Source organism: Dipodomys spectabilis, unplaced genomic scaffold (assembly GCF_019054845.1).
Source record: "Dipodomys spectabilis isolate Male_0828 unplaced genomic scaffold, ASM1905484v1 ptg000179l, whole genome shotgun sequence".
NCBI lineage: Eukaryota > Metazoa > Chordata > Mammalia > Rodentia > Heteromyidae > Dipodomys > Dipodomys spectabilis.
The window spans coordinates 4,293,460-4,316,434 of NW_024870856.1; the positions used below are offsets into that span (position 1 = coordinate 4,293,460).

The window sequence follows — 22,975 nt, forward strand, 5'->3', positions numbered from 1 at the left end:
AATAGAGCAAATTCGTGAATTAAATAATAATTCAGAGTTAACGTTTGAGGATCCCTATTGAGTCAAAGGATGAGTTAATCTCTTGCCAAGAGAATTTTCCTCACTTTAGGAAATGGATGTGTTAAATAATATTTCTTTATGAAGTCCAAGTATTTTATTTTTTTCCCATGTACTTTCTTAACAAAGTGTTTCCCAAATGACCAAATTCTTTATTTTCCTGAGTATTCCTTGATTTTTTTTCTATGATGTCTGTTAATTAAATTAGAAAAATGAAAAGAAACTCCTGATTGTGGTTGTTTTTTGTATACCATTTAAAGGAGTTGGGTGTGGCTTTCCTCTCTTTCGGTTACTGCTATCTGGTTGTCTACTCCTTTTCTTCTAGTATGTTTTAATGAAGAGTTGTAGACTTGTTCAGCATTTGGCTTCATAACCTCAGTCTGTGTGTTGCGTAGCCAACTGTACTTCCAGATGTGGAAGTCAGAATCCTTGGGTTTGTTTTCTGGCCTCTTTACCTTAAGCAGTGGTGGGATGCTGATGGGTTACTGAACCTATTTGGACCTCAGTTTCCTCATCTGTAAAAAAGATATAATAATAATAATAGTCCTATTTCATATAATTGCTTTCAAGAGTTAAATGAAATAATATGTCAACGCATCTATATAGCAAGGCCTTCTGTATCTTAAGTGCAGCATCACCACTACTTATTATTATTTAATGACAACTGATAGTTTTAAAAATACGTTTTTTACTCAAATGGTCATTTTCCTGTTAATAGGTTTAATTAATGCACTTGTCTGTGACCTCATAGGGTTTTCTTAAGAAACGTCCTCCTCAAGAGGCTGAAATTCTGCGCCAGCTGTATACCGAGTCTTTCCCGGACCTGTATCACTTCAGTATTCAGAACCTAGAATACAAGATGGAGCTTCTGGAGGCCTTCATCGTCACCCAGAGCATCAACATGCTTCAGGGCCTCATCCCTGCAAAGGTCAACACTTTGCTCTGAGAATTCCCTTCCCACTGAGTTACACTCTGCAGACCATACAGTATTTGAAATTAGATTTGCTTAGAAAGTGGTAGGGACGGGCCAGGGGATGTGTTTAAACACCCTTTCTCCTATTTCCATCTCTACATCTATTTGTATATCTGTATATGTATATATGCAAATGCATATGTCTATATGTATACACATATCTCTATATATGTATATCGATATGTATATGTGTACCTATCTATATATTTTTTTTTGCTTTCACAAAGCAATGTGGGAATTAATTGCTGGTTAACAAAATCACCTAGTTTATCTAAAAAACCCAGCCCAACCCATCAGCTGTATTCAATTCTCTGCTCTGTCTGGGCTGGGGGGAAAGCTATCTTTCCTTTCTTTTCCTTTCCTTCCCTTGGGCCAAGTTTTGGTTATAGAACAGAAGTAATTAACAGAGGAGTGTGTTGTGTCCTCAGGAGCAGGGCGGCGAGGTGGGGCCCGAGCACCTGGGCAGGCTGTTCGTCTTCGCGCTGATGTGGAGCCTGGGCGCGGCACTGGAGCTGGAGGGCCGCCGGCGGCTGGAGCTCTGGCTGCGCGCCCGGGAGGCGTGCGCGCTGCCCCTGCCGCCCTCGCGCGGCCCCGGGGACGCCATGTTCGACTACTACGTGACGCCCGAAGGTGAGCGGCCTACCTTGGCAACGTGTCCAACAAATCCTACAAAAGACTTTGCAAACTATTTTAAGGTGGGAACCACAACGCCTGGCGCAAACTTAAACTGGAAATGTCCGCGTGCCATGAAAGGTCATGGTTCTTTTGAGAAAAGATGTACTTGGCCTTCCAATGCATGCTCTCCTCCTTTGCTGAATATATATGTACACACACACACACACACACACACACACATGTTGTATGCTAAACATTTGGTTGGTGAGGTAAAGTAAGTGGGAAAAAAATCTAACTAGATCCATTTCAGCTATCCAATTCAATGCAAGTGGCAGTGTATGTGAAGATTACAGTCCAAAGTATATTTCTTACCAAATATGGTGTCTGTGTATCTATCTATCTATCTATCTATCTATCTATCTATCTATCTATCTATCTATCTATCTTATTTCTTTACCTCTTTTTAATTTTTTTCTATATCTCTTTATATGCTTTTAAGAGTACTTCTGTGTGCATACCCAAACATAAAACAATATATGTATATATGATGTACTGCATACGTACAGTTACGTAGTATTTATGTGCATGCATATATATGCATCTCTGTCTCCCACCATCTCTATCGTATCTCTATGCCTGTGTCTCTATCTCTGTCTCTACAATATGTCTTACCTTAGAAGCTTTCACTTAATAAAAAGCTTATGAGATCTGACAATAAAAATGTCTACTGAGTTTTAGGCACATGATACTCCCACTCAGTTCTGTTATTTTTATGCACAGTATATCTATCTCTCTGTCTCTGTCTCTGTCTCTCTCTATCTACTTCTAAATATTTCTGAGTAACTGTCACTTTGGAATAATACCTTGAGAAACATTGACCAAGCTAACTCACGTGTAAATCCATCGACATGCCATTAATGTCTCCAGTTTTGATGATTTTTATCATATGGGGAGTATTCTCATGAGCTGTGAAAGTCATCAGCCCATTACAAGGAGTTGTGAACTACTGAGCAGAAACAGTGCATGATCTTTGCTCTCCAGGGAACTGGCTGCACTGGAGTGCATGCACCCCGGAATACGTGTACCCTGCCCAGGCCTCTCCTGAATATAGCTCCATCCTGGTGCCCAATGTGGACAATGTGAGGACTGACTTTCTAATCAACACCATTGCTAAGCAAGGCAAGGTATGGCCTTTTCCTCTTATTTAAAGAAAGAATATTTGGAAAAACTGCTTGAAAATAGACAACATTCTTCATTCTTCATTTACTTTAGAATGATTTCTATTACTGGTTGGAATATATGAAAAAAAAGTGACTTGATGAGTATATTCCTTTTGTCATTTCCAGGGACAATATCAATGTTCAATAAGTCTGATTCATAATGATTACTCATGTAATAGTTGAAAGAGGTTATCATTTGACTTACTCCTTAAAATTAAAAAAAAATGATCTACTTTGCTAGGATTACCAAGACCAGTATGGGTACCTAAACCAAAGCCTCACTAGCTGAAGAATTCTTTTTCTCACAGTTCTGGGGGCTGAAAGTCCAGCATGAAGATGTTTTCAGGGTTGGCTTCTTCAGTGGCCCTGTTTTGTGGCTTGTAAATGAAACCTCTCTGTGTCTTCCTGTGGTTTTCTTCTGTTTGTATGCATCTCTGGTGTTTCCTCTTTCTGTAAGGACCCCAGGTATGCTGGGGTCCGCATTTTACCAGTCTGCTGTTCAGGAGACCTCTCTTCAAATGTAGTCACTTTTGGGGATTCCTGGTTTTCAATCTTCTACATATGAAGTGCTGAGTGTGCCATACTATGTAACCCACAACATTCGTTTTGTTTCATTTTGTTCTCAATTGTTTTATTTTAGGCTGTACTGTTGATTGGGGAACAAGGAACAGCCAAAACAGTCATAATTAAAGGATTTATGTCAAAATATGATCCTGAAAGCCACATGATCAAAAGTCTCAACTTTTCTTCTGCCACTACCCCACTGATGTTTCAGGTACTACCTCGTCAGTATTGTGTATTGAACCGAAATTAAGCATTAAACTTTGGAGTCTGAGACCTCTGTTTTTCTACTTGTGTCCACTGAGCTTCATTTGAGCTTTAGTAGCCATGAAATAACCCATAGATTGTCTTTCTTTATCTCTATTTTTGTTTTTCTTTTTTTTTTTCAGGTAAGGGGTAGGTTTATTCAGTAGACCTGCTGGGACCAGGCAAGGTTGGCACTCCACCCGGCTGGGAAAGAGAGAGAGCTGGGAAAGAGAGGAAAGAGAGAGAGAAGAGCTAGAAAAGAGCAGAGAGAGCTGGGAAAGAGAGAGAGAAAGAGAGAGAGAGCTGGGGAAAAGAGCTAAGAGAGCTAGAAAAGAGAAAATAGCTAGAAAAGAGAAGAGCTAGAAAAGAGCTAGAAAAGAGCAGAGAGAGCTGGGAAAGAGAGAGGAAAGAGAGAGGAAAGAGAAAAGAGCTAGAAAAGAGTTAGACAAGAGCAGAGAGAGAGCAGAGAGAGAGTTAGAAAAGAGAAGGGAGCTGGGAAAGAGAAGATAAGGAAAGAGCTAGAAAAGAGCAGAGCAAGGGCGTCTGGGCCTGGGCTAGGCCTTATCTAGGGTATGGACGGAGAAAGGTGTGGCCCCATCAAATTCAGATGTGACCTCAGGGGATGCACATGTGACCTCTTCCAGGTGTCCCAGTTGCCTAGGTAATGCAGGTAATGGGTGGAGACTTTGCTGGGTGGAGTCTGCTAGCCATCTAGGAGTGGACCTTACATTCCAGCCTTTTAATAATCATGAAATAGGGTGGGGATTCTCTCTGGCTACTTCCTGCTGACAAGGGGCATCGACAATAGGGGTAAAAGGCTGGAATTTGGTTCCTCCCAGAGAAGGCAGTTTGCAGCAGCTGTTCCTTGGTGGCATGAGTCTTTAGATGAAGTCTGGAGAAGTCTCATGAGCATAGAGGGGCTGGAAAAAAATACTAGAGAGCAAATAAATGGCAAGAGGAAGGACTTGGGGCTGAAAATGTTGGTAGAAATGTCCCTAGCTACTTCTGACATCTGGCTACTAGGTAGAGAAGTCAGGTGACAAAGGCAAGAATATAAATTCCTGTTCAGTTAATAGGTAGACAGGTATAGACATTAGATGGGCAGGGTTCTTACTTCCACTGACCTCCCAGCTCTGGTTAATTTTGAAAGGGCAGGCACAAAATTGCTGATGTGAAAATCTTACTCCTCTCCATGGTCCCTTGTTCCCCCAGACTGGCTGAGTCTAGGTGTTTGTTACTGAGATGGCTTGTCCCAGTTGGTATTCAAGGAGGATTGAACTCAAGGCCTGGGCACTGTCCCTGAGCACTTCTGCTCAAGGCTAGTGCTCTACCACATTGAGTTACAATAGCACTTCTAGTGTTTAGCTGGTTAGAGATAAGAGTCTTAAGCCGTGCTTTCAGCCTGGCTCTTTGCAGGTTAGTTGGGAGATGGAGTCTTAGGGATTTTTCAGCCCGGGTTGGCTTTTGTCCGGTCGTGGGGCCTGAACTCTGGGCCTGGGCACTGTCCCTCAGCTCTTCAGCTCAAGGCTAGTGCTCTACCACTGGAGCCACAGCGCCACTTCTGGCTTTTTTCTTTTTGCTTATGTGGTGCTGAGGAATCGAACCCAGGGCCTTGAGCATGCAAGGCAAGCGCTCTACCACTGAGCCACCTTCCCAGCCCCCCGGGTTGGCTTTGAACTGCATCTTTGCCACAAAAACCCTTTATTATTTCCAATTAAAGCAACAAGGAGATCAAGTAGAATAAGTAGAGGTTACCTGGTTCTTATCAAGAATTGACCGACAAATATTATGAAATGACAAAACTCATTAGATGTGATGAGAATTTTAGCACAGATATGCCCAGTATCTTAGAACCATGTAGTCAGTAGAATAGACAACACAAAACAAAAAAGGCAAAACTCAAAACCTAAACTTTTGACAACAATGTTTAGACATCTTTGCTAACAAAGCACATCACATGGTTGGGCCTCAGTTACCAGGGCCTGTGAAAAGAACAACTTGTTAGCAAGGCACCTTAGAATAGCTGGATAGAGTAGAAGGCTTGGTGGAAGGTTAAGGGCCAGATGGGGCCAAACCCTTAACCCACCATGTGGCCAAGATGGTGAATTCAAGATGGCGAACTTCTGAAAGAATGCAAAGAAAGCCTGAACAAATAGACCAAGCCTACATTGGCTAGCCTTTGAGAGGGAACCTAGAGGGGGGTCCCTGAGACCCAGCCTGTGTCACACTCTTCAAGGCACAAGCCAAAAAGTTGTAGAAAAGAGAAAGGGAGAGATAGGGAAAGTTGGAAATTAATGGCAGAGAGAGCAAAGAGAGCCTGAAATTAAACAGACTTCTGACCATTTACCATTGCAGTAGCAAAAACTGTCTACATCTGAGAATGGCATAAAAATGAGGCGCTCTGGCTTTCCAGGGAGCGCAGGAGGCATTTCAAAGGAGTTTCACGGCTCAGGCGTGATTCGTAGCACCCCATTAAATGAGTAGAGTCAGTCTGGTGAGTGAAGGAGAGCTGACAAAGCAGAAGTGGCGTCCCGACTTTCCCCAGAGCCCTCTAGAGAGAAATGGCCAAGCCCCCAAAACCAAGCATCCTCCGCTTCAGCTTCAGAGGTGACCTGCCTTTCAGTTAAAGGCCGTAAGAGCTCTCTGGCGTGGTGCCACGTCTGGACAGAGACTGAGCAACAGAGAGCCGTAGAGAGTAGTTTCACTCACCAGAGTAGAGAAGTGGTGTGGACGTGGATGTGAAGGCCAGCAATGGTATCGATGCGCTGTGTCTGCAGCAGACAGACTGGTGCGCAAAAGGCCGTCAGAATTGTGGGTATTCCTCAGAGCAAAAAGGGAAAAACAAACAGAAAAGAAAAAAGAGGTAAAAAAAAAACCAGAAGAATCCCACCTATCCTGACTTTAAGCCCTTTATCTGAGTCACGGCACCATTTATGTTAGGTTTTTAAAAAGAGGTAGCCGAGTAAGAACAGCACCATGCTTGTGGTATTTAGGTAAGGGGTAGGTTTATTCAGTAGACCTGCTGGGACCAGGCAAGGTTGGCACTCCACGTGGCTGGGAAAGGCCTGGGAAAGAGCAAGAGCTGGGAAAGAGGAAAGAGAGAGAAAAGAGCTAGAAAAGAGCAGAGAGAGCTGGGAAAGAGAGAAAGAGAGAGAGCTGGGGAAAAGAGCTAAGAGAGAGCTAGAAAAGAGAGAAAATAGCTAGAAAAGAGAAGAGCTAGAAAAGAGCAGAGAGAGCTGGGGAACAGAGAGGAAAGAGAGAGAAAAGAGCTAGAAAAGAGTTAGACAAGAACAGAGAGAGAGCAGAGAGAGAGCTAGAAAAGAGAAAGAGAAGGAAAGAGCTAGAAAAGAGCAGAGCGAGCTCTTTATCTCTATTTTTCAATGTAGCAGATCTCTTTTTAGTTTGATTATAATGTCTACTCTTAAATTATGGAGATTACAAGAGTTTATATAATGTACTATAGACCAAGATTCTATTGAAAAGCTTTGTGTAGGAACGTTTGTGAACATGCAGATATCCACAACTGGAAGAAATGTCATTTGTGCCATAATATGTTTTTTTTTTTTTAGGATATCACTATTTTTCTAGCCTTTAGATTAGAGTCTTTGGTGTTATCTTTGATGACTTTCCCCTCCTTTTTGGTGCAGATAATAGGGCTTGAACTCAGGGCCTGAGTGCTCTCTCTTAGCATTTTGGTTTAAGTCCTCCACTTCTAGCTTTTTGCTAGTTAACTGGAGATAAATGTCTCAGGGACTTTTCTATCCAGACTGGCTTCAAACTGATTTTCAGACCTCAGCTTTCTTAGTAACTAGGATTACAGGTGTGAGCCATCAACTCATGGCTGATGACTCTATTAAAGTGAAGATTGTGGATATATATAAAGTAATGCCTTGCAATCTCTTCCTATTTCTTCATGTCCTGGTCCTTCTCTACATAATCCACTGCTCTGTGATTCTACTCCTGGCTTACTAGCATGGAAGAATCCTGAGCTACTCTTGGTTTAAGTCTAATTTTCTTCTACACTAGATTTTTTTTCCCTCTTCCAATCTCTTATTTCCTGAGTAACTCACTTCCCTTTTTGCTCCTGATTTAACATTTCACTGTAGTTCCTATGATGAATTAGATCCATTACACAAAGGTAATAGAATCTTAGAATCTTAGCTGAGAAAATATATCATATGATGTCATATCATATATCATATCATATCACATCATATCATATATCATAGTGATAGCAAAAGAAATCCAACCCTTTGCATTGCTTTCATCAGTAATACTTCCGGCCTTACCAGGTTTGTAGTGACTGACTGATTCTTTTTCTCCAGGTCCCAAATCGTGCCAAACTTTACTGAAACTGAGGAGGAAATTCTAAATGTTAATCCGTGCCTCCATCATTTGCAAAGTCTCTTATGTTTATTAGATTATTAATAAATTATCAAAATATCCCCCATACAGCACACCTAGAAGGGAAATATTTAGGAAAATCCAAACTCATAAAAATACTGCCTTTGATGGACTTTGCACTTCTTATTGAAATGAAAATATCAGCAGAGTGGAAGTTGTTGAGAGAGGCTAAATCATGACTTTTTATCACTTAATTGAATTGATGACAGCAGAGTGCCAATAAGCTAAGACCATTGATTACATTTCTAAACAAGGTTGTCAACTTCATTAAACCTCTCTGTTGGAGATGGACTCTTCAATATTGTCTTGCCTTCTATCAAACAAATCCCATTTGTACAATGTCTTATGGGAAAGTCTGGATAAAAGGTCAATGTTAAATTGTAGAGACTCAGCATTGGTATTTTTGTGCTTGGGGAATTGCACATTAAATTATCCTACACTGGCAAGATGCTTACGTTATCATAATTTATTTGTACTGGTGATATAGGAATTCAGAAACCTTATAATAAATTTCTAGAAGTAATACAATAGTGAAGTACAACAATTAGAAGAACAAGAAAGCAGGTTTTGGACACATAACAAAAACACCTATTATTTTTTTAGAGTCCTCTTTTCTGACTCACTTCTTTAGGCAGTTCCCTCCCTTCCTTTGGGGTTAAAAGATAGGTATCACTGCTTCTTTTGCTCAGGCCGGAAACATCTAAGGATCACCTAACTCAGTTTATTGATTGACTCTGCTTAACTGTTGAGCACCAAGGCTTTCTATTAAGCAAGACTCATTAATTTTAGAAAGCTTTCAATTAGCTAAACTGCCAGAATTAACTTTCTCACTATAATTTTCAGCCATGCATACTAGACAGGGTGGATGGAGCAGAGCCTTTGTCTCTGTTTCCTAATTATCTGGAGACCAACCAAAATATAACTGTAGAGGAGGAAGTAGATACTGTCCCAGGCAGTATCTCTTTCACCATCATGGCATCTAGACCAGCCCTCCCCCCTGCCATGGCTTAACAGGCTGTTCCACGAGGCTTCCCCTGTTTTAACCAGGGTGTTGGTTTTACATCGTTCATTGGTGGAGTGATATGTCTCTCTTTGCCTAGGGTCGTCACTGTCTTACTTCCACTGTCTTAAGTAAATGATTTATAATACCTTCTACTAGTATCCAAAGGGTCTAGTTTGAACACAAATTCTATCACTGTGCAAAGGGAAAAGAAGAAAGTGAAAGTTAGTCAAGAGAAAGGAAGTTCTTTGTCTTTTCTCTCCTTCCCTCTCTTCTCCCTTTTCTCCCTAACTTCTTTTCTCTGGCTTTAGTTATTTTTCATAAAGGGTCTTGCATTTTTGCCTAGAGCTAACCTAGGACTTTGATCCTCCTACCTATGCACCTGTGTAACTGGAGAAAACAGGTGTAACGCATCACACTTGGCTTCATTTGTTGAGATAGGAGTCTTGGTAGTTTTTTTTTTTTTTTTTTTTGGGTCCACTCATGGGGCCTGAACTCTGGACCTGGGTGCTGTCCCTCAGCTCTTCAGCTCAAGGCTAGTGCTCTACCACTTGAGCTACAGCGCCACTTCTGGCTTTTTTCTTTTTGCTTATGTGGTGCTGAGGAATCAAACCCAGGGCCTCAAGGCATGCAAGGCAAGCGCTCTACCACTGAGCTTCCTTCCCAGCCCAAGTCTTGGTTGTTTTTTTTTTTTTTTTTAACCTGGTTTGGCTTAGAACCATAATTCTCTCCATCTCTTCCTCCAAATACCTAGGATTATAGACCAGAATCTACGTGCCGGGCTGCTTAAGAGAATTTCTTTTTCACTTGAATTAACAGTTTTAGTAAATTAAGCCATTCACAATTATGAATTTAACTGTCAGCGACTTTTGTGTGTGTGTTAAAATTTTTTTCTCCGAATTTTATCTATTTGTCCTTAAGTAGTTGTGAAAAGAGTTGTTATCTAACAAAACAGTTCATGAATATATCTTGATCAATGTTACCCCTTTCAACATTCTCACTCATCCCTTCTAATACACACTTTCCCTCACTTTTCTTAATTTTGTAGGATATATATTGAATTCTTGACTTCATTCTCCCCACCTTTTCCTCTTCATTTGTCTACCCTTCTCCCGTTGGCCCTGCCCCTCCCCTTTCAAGTACCTGCTTCCTGCAGTTTATTATGTTGAACTATGACTTTGCCTTTCTAAGGAATTATATTATTTGAGATCTCCTTTGAATCTACCACATTGCAGTTAATACATTTGTGTACACTTGCATACCACCCAACATATTTACTTATAAGCTTGTAAGTTCAATCTAGTTTCTATGTATGAGTGAAAACATTCATCCTTTATTTCTCAGGCCTGACTAACTTCCTTTAACATAATTTTTTAAAATATCCTTCCATTTCTTCACAAATGATACCATATTATTCTTTCTAGTAGATGAATATAATTCCATTTCATTTATATACCACATTTTCTTGATCCATTTGTCTATTAAGGGACATCCGGGCTGATTCCATATCATGACTATGATAAATAGTGCTGCAATAAACATGTTTGTGCTGGTGGCTTTACTGTATCCTGGTTTGTAATCTTTTGGGTAAATGCCCAGGAGTGGAATTGCTGGATCATAGGGTAGTTCTATGTTTAATTTTTTGAGGAACCTCCACACTGCTTTCCAGAGGGGTTGAACAAGTTTACATTCACCAGTGGTGTGTTAGCATTCACTTTTGGCCTCATCCTTGCCAGCATCTGTTATTGTTTGTTTCCTGGATAAAAGACAGCCTACAGAATGGGAGAAGATTTTTATCGGCTATGCATCAGACAGTGGAGTAACATCCAGACTATACAGAGAACTTAAAGAATTAAATCCCCCAAAACCCAACAAGCCTATTAATAAGTGGGCTAATTAGCTAACAAGAGTCTTCTCAGAAGAAATAAAAATGACCAATAAGCACATGAAGAAATGTACCACATCTCTAGCCACAAAGGAAATGCAAATCAAAGCAACACTGAATTCCATCTCACCCCATTATCAAGGCCATGTTTATTTTTAGTGAAAGATTGTTTTAGGTGATAATTATTTAGGCACTAGATTTTAGTAAAGGGGACCAAGCTCTTTATTTTTTATCTTTTGGCAAGTAGAACATATATAGACCTAAAATCAAGTACATTTTATATTTTTGTTTAGTTGTATGCAGTTTTGATTAAAAAAATGACTTAGGTGCTTCAACACAGAGATTCACATAGAAATAAACTTTTACATTTTTATAATGAATTAACTGTATGCATTCTTTTCTCATAGACCCATATATATCATATATATATGCATATATATGGCATACATATATTTATATACACACTTAATCCTGAATTATTATTCAGAAATGTTAAGTAGCAAACGAAGTCCAATATTAATAAGTGAAAAAAGTAGCTTAACATATTTTTATCCTGGATTTAAATTCAGTCAAACTTGTTGTGTAGACCATGCACGTTAGAAAATTTTGTATCGTGGCCTATTCACAGAGCCAGTTGGGAGCTAGACAAAGCCAAGAAATGGGCAATGAACAATCTCTTCAATTATAGGAGACCCTGCGAGTACAGCTTCCAATGCTAGCTTTTCCTTTTATTATTGTATGAGACTCTGCCAATACCCCTTCCAATGCAAGTGTCTTCTCTCCTCAATTATATAAGATTCTGTCAGTACCCCGTCCAATGCAAGTTGGCCATTATTTTAGGGGGAGTTTAATGTTTACATTATATCAGTTTTTATGAATTGAATTGTCTATTAAGAAATTAACTCAGGAAATTGAAGTGCTTCTGAATTTATAGTTTCGAGCTTAGAGCAAAGATGAGAGTTTTCCTTCTCTTATAACATACTTAGTTTTCTTACTACTTCATTTTTACTTCTTAATAAGTCAATCACATAATTGGAGTTAGTATTTATATTCCATTTCTGTACACACAGACAATAAGACCAGAATCTTATTTAGAGCTATAACATGCATAAGGTGATGTCATACTATGATTTTTTACTTTCAGAGTAAAGCTATTGCTTATCTCTAAAAGTATAGATTTTCCTTTGTCCAGTTCTCAGATTTCAGTTTTTAAAAAATCAATAGGTAGGTTGAAGGAAATGACATTATGGAAAATCTTTCATCTTGGTCAGTATGTCATAAATTGTGTTTAGCTAATGCTAATCCTGAGAGACTGTTATTTTTGGCTTAGAAATGAATTCACTAGTAATACATAAATAAGATTTCAATAATGAATATTTAGCCAGAGACAAACATCATTTCTTAGTGTATTCTGTGTGAACTACAGAGACATTAGAGACTAGACATTGAGGGACCAGAACCAAGAGACTGAGCAGGACTATTTAGGGATTAATGGCTGGCATCACAGAGTTCCTTGAAGGTAGTCATTGGAGTACCGTAAAGAGTTAACAGGGCTACACGGTGCTTTAGAGAGTTCCCTTTAGCTGCAGAGTGGAAAATAGGATGGGAGAAAGATGGCTGTAACTGGAGAGACCCAAGAGTAGACAGTTGCATTGGTTTCTCAATGGGAGGTTGGGCTTGACCATAATATAGAAGTGAGTGTGGAACTGAACAGAGATGCATCAGCATGGTGTCTAAAGAGTGAATTGATGGGACTTGTGATCAGCTGAATAGATACTGTTGGAGGAGAAGATACTGTTGGGAGAGAAGGAGAGAGGAAAGTCAAAGATGACACTGGTTTCTTGTATTTATTTACTCATGTGTCACATATTTACTGACAAATATATAGTACTAGACACTTTCATGGCACTGAGGATGCAAAGAGAAGTAAGATACACAGGGTGCCTGCATTCCAGACATCTTGAGAGGAAAGATAATAATTAAGAGAAATGAATAGACCTACTTGGCTTTCTTAACTGCATGACGGTTCACACTACACTGTCAGGAGATGAGGTAGGAACACAGAAGAAAGCTTGTGAAGAATATGTGGAAGGGTCATTAGACAGTTTTATTAGTTAACTTTATGTCATGATAGCCAAAGTAACATTGCAAATTATTTGGCTTACATCTCTAGAGTTTCTAGTCCAACACTGGGTGATCTCATTGCTTTGGGCCCTTTGCAGTAGAACATGGTAAAATAAATGACTTACATTATGGATCAGAAAGAAAACCAAGACTGAGAGACTGGAGTCCTCCCATCTTCTTCATGGGTATTCCCACCTTCCACAAAGACCATATGTAAAGGTCCACAGCACTTCCAGTACCATTGCTATGGGAACCAAGCCTTTAACATGGGAACTCATATACTAACCACCCACTGATTTATTTGAGAAGATTGAGAATTCTAGATAATTCTAGATAGTCCTGCAGCATAGATATTTTATATAACATATAAAGAAGTATGCAGCATTGACGGGTGATAGGGTTTTCTATCACCTACCAACTGGAGATGCTATAATGTTAACATTTGTGAGAAACACAAATAAATGATCAAGTGTATATCATTGTTTTGAGAGGAGAATTTATATTAAAAAGCAATGTATCATACAGTATCATGAATTTAGCAATGTTAGCTGTAAAAATGTTTGGTTAAGCAGTTAGTTAATTGGTATCAATATCTGAGGTTAACCACCAGTGGGAAGGGAAGATGGCAAACTTTGTGAAGAGTACTTAAAGAGTATTTGGATATGTTGATTTTTATGATGCTATCTATGGGTTATCCAAGTTTGAAGTCCAGTAAGAGACAGCAATCTAAGTGGACAGTTTTTCTAAATGTCCCAATAGAAGATATAGCTATTGTATTTCAGGCCTTCAGGCAGGTCCTACCAAACCTGAAAATTCATTAGGCAATTGTAAATAGACAGCAATTCCACAACCAGAAGAAAGTTTCAACTTCCAAGCTTAAGAGCAGCTTTACCTTCTCCTTCTTTGTTTGTGTGTGTGTAAGAGCCAGGGGTGGAGAATTTAGCACTTTATAACATAGAAAGCTTCCTAGTCATTTCCTGCCATTTCCAAGAGATTAGGTCCATAACAAAAGGAAATAAAGTATAGGTATAACTCTAAATGTATTATTCTAATTATCCCACCTGTGGCTTTTTATCTCTTTGAGAGCCCCACGAGACATAAAATCTTCACATGCCTAAGAATTCTCATTAATAGACACAGGAATGTCTATTAATGGGAAGGACCTGGGTTTGCTACAGGGGTTGTCAGGAGATTATTAATTGGTTTATGCATTTAAATTCATTGAAAAGCAGAGCTAAATTTAATCTAGAACATTAAACAGTGTGTTTTTATGTCAGAGGAATATGAAATTCTTTTTGCTGTTATAGTATTTCATGCGAGGGTTGTTTTGTAATTGAATGAGCGGTGAAACATTTACATATCTTTCCATTAAAATGATGAAAAAATTCACATCACTTGTTATTACTCATTAAAATGGCGATGGAAACTTACAGTTTACAATTACTGCAAAGATTTCCAAGGACATGTATATTGCTTTTTTGTTACATCTTGGTGGATTTTATAGTTGGATCTTGATTTAAAAAATCATTTTTAACTGGTTTACCCTTTATCATGAAATAAAACTTTCAGATAGGAGGACAATTCATTTGATCTCTGCAAACCTTTACTTTCTCTCCTGTATTTACATGTCATCTCCAACATGGTTTGAAATGATGTATGAGTTCATTGCTACCATTGTAGGGATGGTGTGAAGGCTTTAGGATTTTGAGCTTGAAGAGGCTAAGGACTTGAAGCCCTCTGTGTTTTCTCCTCTGTGCTAGACTCTCACCACATATATTGTAAATGATTAACTGACTTCCACATCACATCATCATACCATGGAAGGAATCTGAGATCCTTCCCCATCCACCTTCCCTACTCCTTTAAAGTCTCTCCAGCCAGTTTTAATGTTCTTTTCTTCATTGACAAGAAGGCTTTTAAGAGAACACAATGAGTCTCTCCTTCTACCACGTAAATTTCAGACTGTAGGAATGATGGCAGAGACATGAGTGGGCTTCGTTCTTTTCCCATGCTAACCTGGAGACTGAGAAGTCATTTGGTGTGATTGCATCTTCCTGGATTGGGTGAGGTTACAGGCATCAGTTGGCTTCCTTCTCCAAGGCTCATACTCCTTGGTCTATGCAGCTCAAGAAACAGATTTAAGAAGCTTCTTAGGCAGTAGCCCTTTTCAGCTTTATCTTTGATTTCTAGGATAAGGGTTTCATGACTGGGGTCTTCCAGTACTGGGGGTTTACGGTGTCATCTGTATGGACACCGTAAGACAAAATTAACTCCCGTGAAAGGACAGAAGAATTTGATCACATTCAGATTTTACATTGATCAGAACTTCATTTACCCCTAAAGTGAAACAGATTTTCAAAGGTTGTAAACATTATAAAAAATAGTTTAGGTGCTTTAGGAAGTGTTTGACATGGCTGGCTTTATCTGAATAATTCTTGTCAATTCAAGATTTCTAAATTTTTGTTCCTGTGAGTGTTTTGGCTTTTGTTTTGCTTGCTTTTTTAGTAATTGACCATGATGCAAGAGAGCTTTCTCAGTCTATTATGTTGACTTCTTATTTAACAGAGGACAATAGAGAGCTATGTGGATAAACGGATGGGTACAACTTATGGTCCTCCGGCAGGAAAGAAGATGACTATATTTATTGATGATGTGAATATGCCAATAATCAATGAATGGGGAGATCAGGTACATTGATCCTATTATGCATTTCATTTCTTTAATCGAGCATGGATTTTTTTTTTTGATGAGTAAACACTTTGTGCAGTTATATCCTACAATTCTTGAATTCCAATGTTCATCCATCCTTTGGAGCATTCAAAGAGTGTAGGGCTATGCAGGGCATTTTAACTTTGCACGCTGTCTTCCTTAGGTTACTAACGAGATAGTACGACAGCTGATGGAACAAAATGGATTCTATAACCTAGAGAAGCCTGGGGAGTTTACCAGCATGGTGGACATCCAGTTCGTGGCTGCCATGATCCATCCTGGGGGTGGACGCAATGACATACCCCAAAGACTCAAGAGGCACTTCTCCATATTTAACTGCACTTTGCCTTCGGACGCCTCCATGGACAAGATCTTTGGTAAAATGGATGGGGCACGGGGAATGGAAGAATACCTGGTCATGTTCCCAGGAGAAAATCTCCTCTCAGAGGGAGGAGTTGTACCAAGGAGTGGCCATTTAACACAGCAGTTTGTGAATACAACGTATCTTGATTTAACTTAAGTGACTATCAACAGTTTATGTCAGGAAGAAGACTAAGGTTGAAATGAATTTGGGGATGAGATGGTTTCCTCATGGCATGTCTAGATACAGTTCTTTTATGTGAAAGCTAGATGTTGCTGCTTTTTTAGGCAACTCATATAAGAGTTTTGTCCAAAGGGATGGTGGTTCACAGAGCAGGTAACTGCCCCCATCTGGTTATCAGAATTGACAGAATTTAAATTGGCTATTGGCCAATTAAATATGTTTTGCTTCAAAGATAATTTACTTTAAGGACCATCAGCCTAATATACAACCATATATATTTAACTCAATAAAGAAAATGTCTTTATGATTGATTTTGGAATGATTTTCTTCGTGGAAAAAATAGAAATTTGTGAACAACTCCCTATGAGATATCAACTTATACTCTCTGAAACTGCTATTGAGAAAAAACTCATGAAGGCTACTCTAATTAATTTCTGGCAGATGCAAATGTCATCTTAGTCCCCTCAGGCTAGGAGAGCGTGGCAGTAATCTGCCTCCAGTCACAGCAGTGGCAAGATTTGGAAACCAAATGACAATTGAACTATCTAAATTCAAGAAATGTAAAGAGGGTACAAAAGAATGACTATGGTGGTTTTTAATTAGTCTTTAAGTCGGGAATTTTTGTACATAACTATATGCAGATTTTTAATAATGCACAGAAAAGAAACAGCAGAATGGCAAAGTCTTTTTATAAATATGTTTTCATATTTTTGTAAATCAGCTTTATAAATGTATCATCGCTGCTCATTTAATTATATTGAATGTAGGTAGAGTTTTTAGTAATAGTGGCTCCCTTTGTCTTATCCTCTCTCTCTCCTTCCTTCTCTCTACGTCTTCCTTATAGTGCTGGGGTTAGAATCCTGGGCCTTGTGCATGCTAGGCAAGAGCTCTATCAGCGGATCATAAATTCACTCTTTCAGTAGCATCTATTCAATGTTTAGTAATATGAATGCTAACTTAAATAAATTTAATTCACTGATTACTTAAATTAATTCAATTTTCTTTCTTATGTGGCTGTTATAATGTATAATTGCATTTGTTCAAATTCTGCATTGTAGTGCTTTTCAGCTTAACTGAATTTCTTTGATTGATGAGTCAAAATGTTATGATCTACTCCCTTTGCAGGAGTGATTGGAGTTGGCCATTACTGTACCCAGCGGGGTTTCTCAGAGGAAGTGAGAGATGCTGTCATGAAATTGGTACCGCTGACCCGTTGCCTGTGGCAGAAGACCAAGGTTAAGATGCTCCCCACACCTGCCAAGTTCCACTATGTGTTCAACCTTCGAGATCTTTCCAGGATCTGGCAGGGAATGCTGAACACCACTTCAGAGGTCATCAAAGAACCAGATGTAAGCGATATTTCATAGAGAAAAATGAAGTAACAGTGCCATTTATCCTACCACCTAGATTTTTTTTTTTTTTTACTAGTTTTGACTTTTATGTGAATTGCAAAAAGCATTTTAGGGCTCTTCAGCATGCATATACGTTTCTTCATTGGTCATCAGCTATCATGAATGAGGGGAAAAGTAAATATGTATGAAAACATAAGTTCCAATTATTCTAGACATATATTTAAGGAAATAATATACACAATTATTTATAATTCTAAAATAAAAAAAAACCAATTCATTTTCATTATATTTTTGTATACTGTGATATTATTAGTCTTCATATTTTAAGTTTGACTTTTTAAACTAAACATGTAATTATGTCTGTAAATAAACAGTCAGAATGAAAGAAACCATTTCTTGTTAACCATCCATGATCTGGTTCGTATAACTAGATACACTCAAATAATTTTCCATGCTGTTAAAAATATAAAAGAAGCAGCAGAGTTGAAAATTCATTTAATAAAATAATAAGCATTTGTCTGTGTACTGAACAGGGTGCTCTCAGTGTTATAAGAATTCCACTAGACGTAAGAGTGCTGTGCTGAAAATCCAATCTGCCTTTGTCCCCCTGCAAAGCATGGTGGTTGGCTAAAGCCAATTTGGCCTCTTTTCCAGCCTCTCTTGAGCTGAGGTGGTAGGTGACCAGAGGGGTATGGGGGACTTCTCCCATCATTTAGAGCATTGAATTATTAACAAAAGGTCATTAAACAATAAAATGTCATCAAGCACATCAAATGTTGACCTTTGAAAAACTCTTCAGCTCTGCTCCAGATGTTCATAAATAGATAACTTGCTAACTTTTGAAGAGTAGACGTTAATGAGGAAAACTCACAGTTCTATAACAGAGAATTGAGAGACAGCTTAGTATCAGTGGATATTTTTAAGTTGAGGTTTTCTTCAATACTATTAATGAATTCACAGAATTGTAGAATGTGATTCTTAAATATTATCCAGTATCTGGATAGCCAATTTCTCCTTTTTGATGTGTATTTCAAATCAGCATAAACAATCCCAGCAATTGAATCATAATAAACTTCTGTCTTAATGGAACTGTTGAGCATATTCCACTGTACTTTGCTACCCTAGCCTCCCAACAGCATTTAATCATTAGTTATATAGTATCTAAGCTACAATCATTAATCAAGGTAAAGAATTTCCACTAGTCTTTGGGAACAAATAATGAAGAAGACAAGCTTTTTTTTTTTCTATTGTGCCAAAGGTATAACACAATTTTCTCAACATACAGTGAACTTTGGGCCGTGTTTCACCCAGACAGGGTGATTTCTCTGTTCAGATAATTGTGTTTTGTCCACCATAAAAGTATGTATCAAAAAAGACTCATTTAGGGCTGGGAAGGTGGCTCAGTGGTAGAGCGCTTGCCTTGCATGCCTGAGGCCCTGGGTTCGATTCCTCAGCACCACATAAGCAAAAAGAAAAAAGCCAGAAGTGGCGCTGTGGCTCAAGTGGTAGAGCGCTAGCCTTGAGCTGAAGAGCTGAGGGACAGCGCCCAGGCCCAGAGTTCAGGCCCCACGACTGGACCAGAAAAAAAAAAAGACTCATTTAGCATAATCTCTAAACCTTTCTGAGGATATGAGTTTGCTGGTTGGAGTGACTTATTGTTTTGTGTAAGCATTTTGCTTAAATTTAGAGAACTGCAAAAGAATAAATTCTACTTTCCCATTAGTATAATTGAATGAGACTAATTTGAAGTAAAAATTATATTTATATATAGAAATTATATATGGTCATATATATTATATATAGAAATCATATTTATATTTAAGTAATTAATTGTACAGATAAGTTCAATTTACAAGTGCCATGCATCTTGATCAATATTAATCTTAACTTTTAAAAGTATTACATTTTTAGTATAGATTCTCTATAAAATCTCAGGTTAACTTTCCTATCATTCCCAAATACTTATTTTATCACATTATCAACAGGAACTGTTACAGCTTTGGAAACATGAATGCAAGCGTGTGATCGTTGACCGTTTCACAGTGTCTGCTGATGTGGCCTGGTTTGATAAGGCTTTGGCTAACTTGGTAGAGGAGGAGTTTGGTGAAGAGAAAAAACTTGTGGTGGATTGTGGAATTGATTCTTACTTTGTGGATTTCTTGAGGGACGCACCTGAAGCTACAGGTAAACTATTGAAGCAGAGTTTGAAATTCTCTAAACAGTGTTCCTACAGGAGATTCCTAAGGGGAAGACAGAAGTTTCCTGAAGTTGAGTTTATGCCTAACCAACTACTGAAACAAGCCTGAGACAAAATAGGTCACCAATAAATGTAGCGTGGGTAGATAAATGAGTGATCATGGAGTTCAAAGATGAATAATGTGCTTATTATTCTAAATAAAGTAGGGAGGCAGGATAGAGTAGAAGAAAGTACCTAAGGATGTATAAACTATCAGAGGTATGTTTGAGGAAGGAATCAGTACATACTAGCTAGATACCACTGAACATTATACATTCTCATGTATATAAATAGAAAGGTGAATATGTGCATTATGGGTCCTGTGGGGGAATAAATATATAAAAATATATAGAAATATATAAAATATATAAAAATATTATCTGTGGAGTCCCATGGCTATCTGTGGACTACTACAGTTACAAGCAACTAAAAGATACCAAAATAAGAATCGTTATTAGGGTCATCTGAATGTTGAAAATAAAAAGAAAATCCTTCAAATTATAAGAAGCCACACAATATAATTACAAAGAGCCAGATAACATGAAGGCAAACTTCTGTGCTTATGGTTCCATGAAAAATTGTGATTTATGACTTTTCTAATCAAAAGAGGTAGTGCTCTGATTACTTACCCTCAGAAATAACTGGGCCTGGAGAATTATTATTCTTTCATTTAATAGCTTCTTCCAAAGCTGTAACTGAATCTTAAAGTTAATTTTCATAATTTAAAAGGCATATTAAAGTGCCTACTATTTACATCTTCAAAATGGTTGCAAGTGGTCAGGCAGTCTCTGATTAATTTGGGTAACAATATGTATGACTTGTGAAAATTATCTGAGTGCCAGGCTTGGTGGGACACACATGTACTCCTAGCATTCAGGACGCTGAGGCAGGAGGATCAAGTTTGAAGCCATATTGGACTACAGAATAGGACCTTGTCTCACAAAACAAACAAACACAAATAAAACATTTTGGACTGACAGTTGCAAAGTGATGTTTTGTTGGCTGTGTAATCAGAAAGAAGTGAATAAATGTATTTTATATTAAGTCAAATACATAACAAAATCTCATAAGGACACAAAATAATTAGAATTTATCTGTTGCATTTATCTATTATACTTCCTTGTATTTTATTTTCTCTAATTTAGAAGGAGAATTAATAGGTTGTGATTTTCAAGGAATAAAGCCTAACCTTAGGGGACAGGACAGATTTCAGAGTGGAACTTATAATCTTCTGTGACTTTAAACCATTTTGCTTTTCCAAGCTTGAATTGAGTATGGATGAACACGTTGTGAGTATTGAAGCTTGATGAGGGAGAGCTTTGCAAATAAGCCAGAATCCCTGTTTTGTCATAAAGAGGTTGATTATATTGACTAGGTCACTTAAGATAACTACGTACTGTAAGATTTGGAAAATCTACTTACTCTTCTGTTACCCAGTGAATTTTTAAGTTATTTTTTGGTATATTAAATTGCAGTATCACTTTTTCAAATTGTAAGTACAACTGACAGTGAATTTATATAGCACTATTGGCATTAATCTTTATAGTTCATGTTGAAAAAGTATTAAGTCTGTGTATCATGAGCTTTAGACTTTTAAACAGTCTTTTGATTTCAATTCACTTTTCCAGTGACATAATGCAATGTTTATTTAAGAAACTATTTTTTCTTAACCTTTCCCTTTCATTTCCTAAAATTTACTTCTGTTTTCACAATTAACTTAGAATTTCTCAATCATAATACTATTCTGGGAAAGTATAATGACCTTTTCCTTTATAATTTTATTTAAAAGTCATGTGATGCTTGACCTTCCTTGTGATTTTGACATTAACTCTGCCTGTACTTTTGACTTTCATTTCAACCATTAAACTCATATCTCTGGGAGAAACTTTGGTCAATTGTGGGTTGTGACTAAATTCAGTGAACACAGTATCACGTGAAATTGGCTTCTTCTAGACCAGAAAGAACTAGGCTTACATAGAATCACAAAAATCCTAATGCTTTTTACCACTTCCTTCTTTTTTCCCCCTAAACGTACATAATATAACATTGTATTGGAAATTGATGTTATGCAACATTGAATTACAGAGACACAAGTGTTGAAGTTAGTGGTGAAGTCCAGGAATGTGAAGAAGCTAAATAGATTCTTCTTCCTTACCAAAGGAGAAACACCCGAGGAGACAGATGCTGAAATGCCCAAAATTTACGAACCAATTGAATCCTTTGATCACCTGAGAGAGCGTCTGAACATGTTCCTGCAACTGTACAATGAGAGTGTCCGTGGCGCTGGCATGGATATGGTGTTCTTCGCCGACGCCATGATCCACTTAGTGAAGGTACAGTGGCTTTGCCCAGAAACATGTCCAAGTGTGATTGATGCTTGCTATCATACCACATACCCCTCCTACTTTCTTTTCATCTCCTGGAAGCACATGAATTTTAAAGCAAATGCAAGGCTATATTCCAGTTTTATTTCCACACCGAATGTATCAGGTCACACCTTATAAGTTTAAAATAAGAGCATGCGCACTTCCAGTGTGTGATGTGCTAATTTCATTCAGCATTCTATATTATTTCCAGCTCCGTGATTTTACTGCATGGGATAAATGTGGTTGATATTCGAGTTCAAAACCTAGGAGAAGGCTGCCATGTTTGAAAAAGTCATGTAATCAATATCACTATAAAAGGAGTGCATAGCCTTGAAGACATTGAGCTAAGTGAAAGAAGCCGGCCAGGCAAATGCTGTAGGATCCAGTTCACGCTGGGTACATAGAGGATTCAAAACGACCAACTCATCAAGCCGAGTGTAGATGTCTAGGGGCGGGGTGGAGGAGGGAACTAACTAGGAATTGGTGGTGAATGGGTGAATTTGTAGTCTCAGTTCTCCAAGATGAAAAAAAAAACCCACTATCTAATAGTATTAAACTATACACTTCATAGTATTTATGATAATAAATTTGGTTATGGGTATTTTACAATAATTGAAAATGATCATTTAAAACCAGGGCAGAAACACTTTGAGCAGATGAAAATTTGATTGAAATGATGTCTA

At 38.2% G+C, this 22,975-nt stretch overlaps 1 protein-coding gene across 1 annotated transcript in view; it reads left to right on the plus strand.

The window, feature by feature from the left end:
* Positions 1 to 22,975, plus strand: part of Dnah5 (dynein axonemal heavy chain 5) — a 193,492-nt gene that overhangs the window by 95,294 nt on the left and 75,223 nt on the right. The window contains exons 42-50 of the mRNA XM_042695192.1: positions 809 to 985; positions 1,459 to 1,660; positions 2,687 to 2,829; positions 3,506 to 3,640; positions 15,651 to 15,773; positions 15,958 to 16,171; positions 17,464 to 17,687; positions 19,676 to 19,874; positions 22,087 to 22,259. Of these exons, the coding sequence (XP_042551126.1) occupies positions 809 to 985; positions 1,459 to 1,660; positions 2,687 to 2,829; positions 3,506 to 3,640; positions 15,651 to 15,773; positions 15,958 to 16,171; positions 17,464 to 17,687; positions 19,676 to 19,874; positions 22,087 to 22,259 (1,590 nt within the window). The remainder of the gene's footprint in view (positions 1 to 808; positions 986 to 1,458; positions 1,661 to 2,686; positions 2,830 to 3,505; positions 3,641 to 15,650; positions 15,774 to 15,957; positions 16,172 to 17,463; positions 17,688 to 19,675; positions 19,875 to 22,086; positions 22,260 to 22,975) is intronic.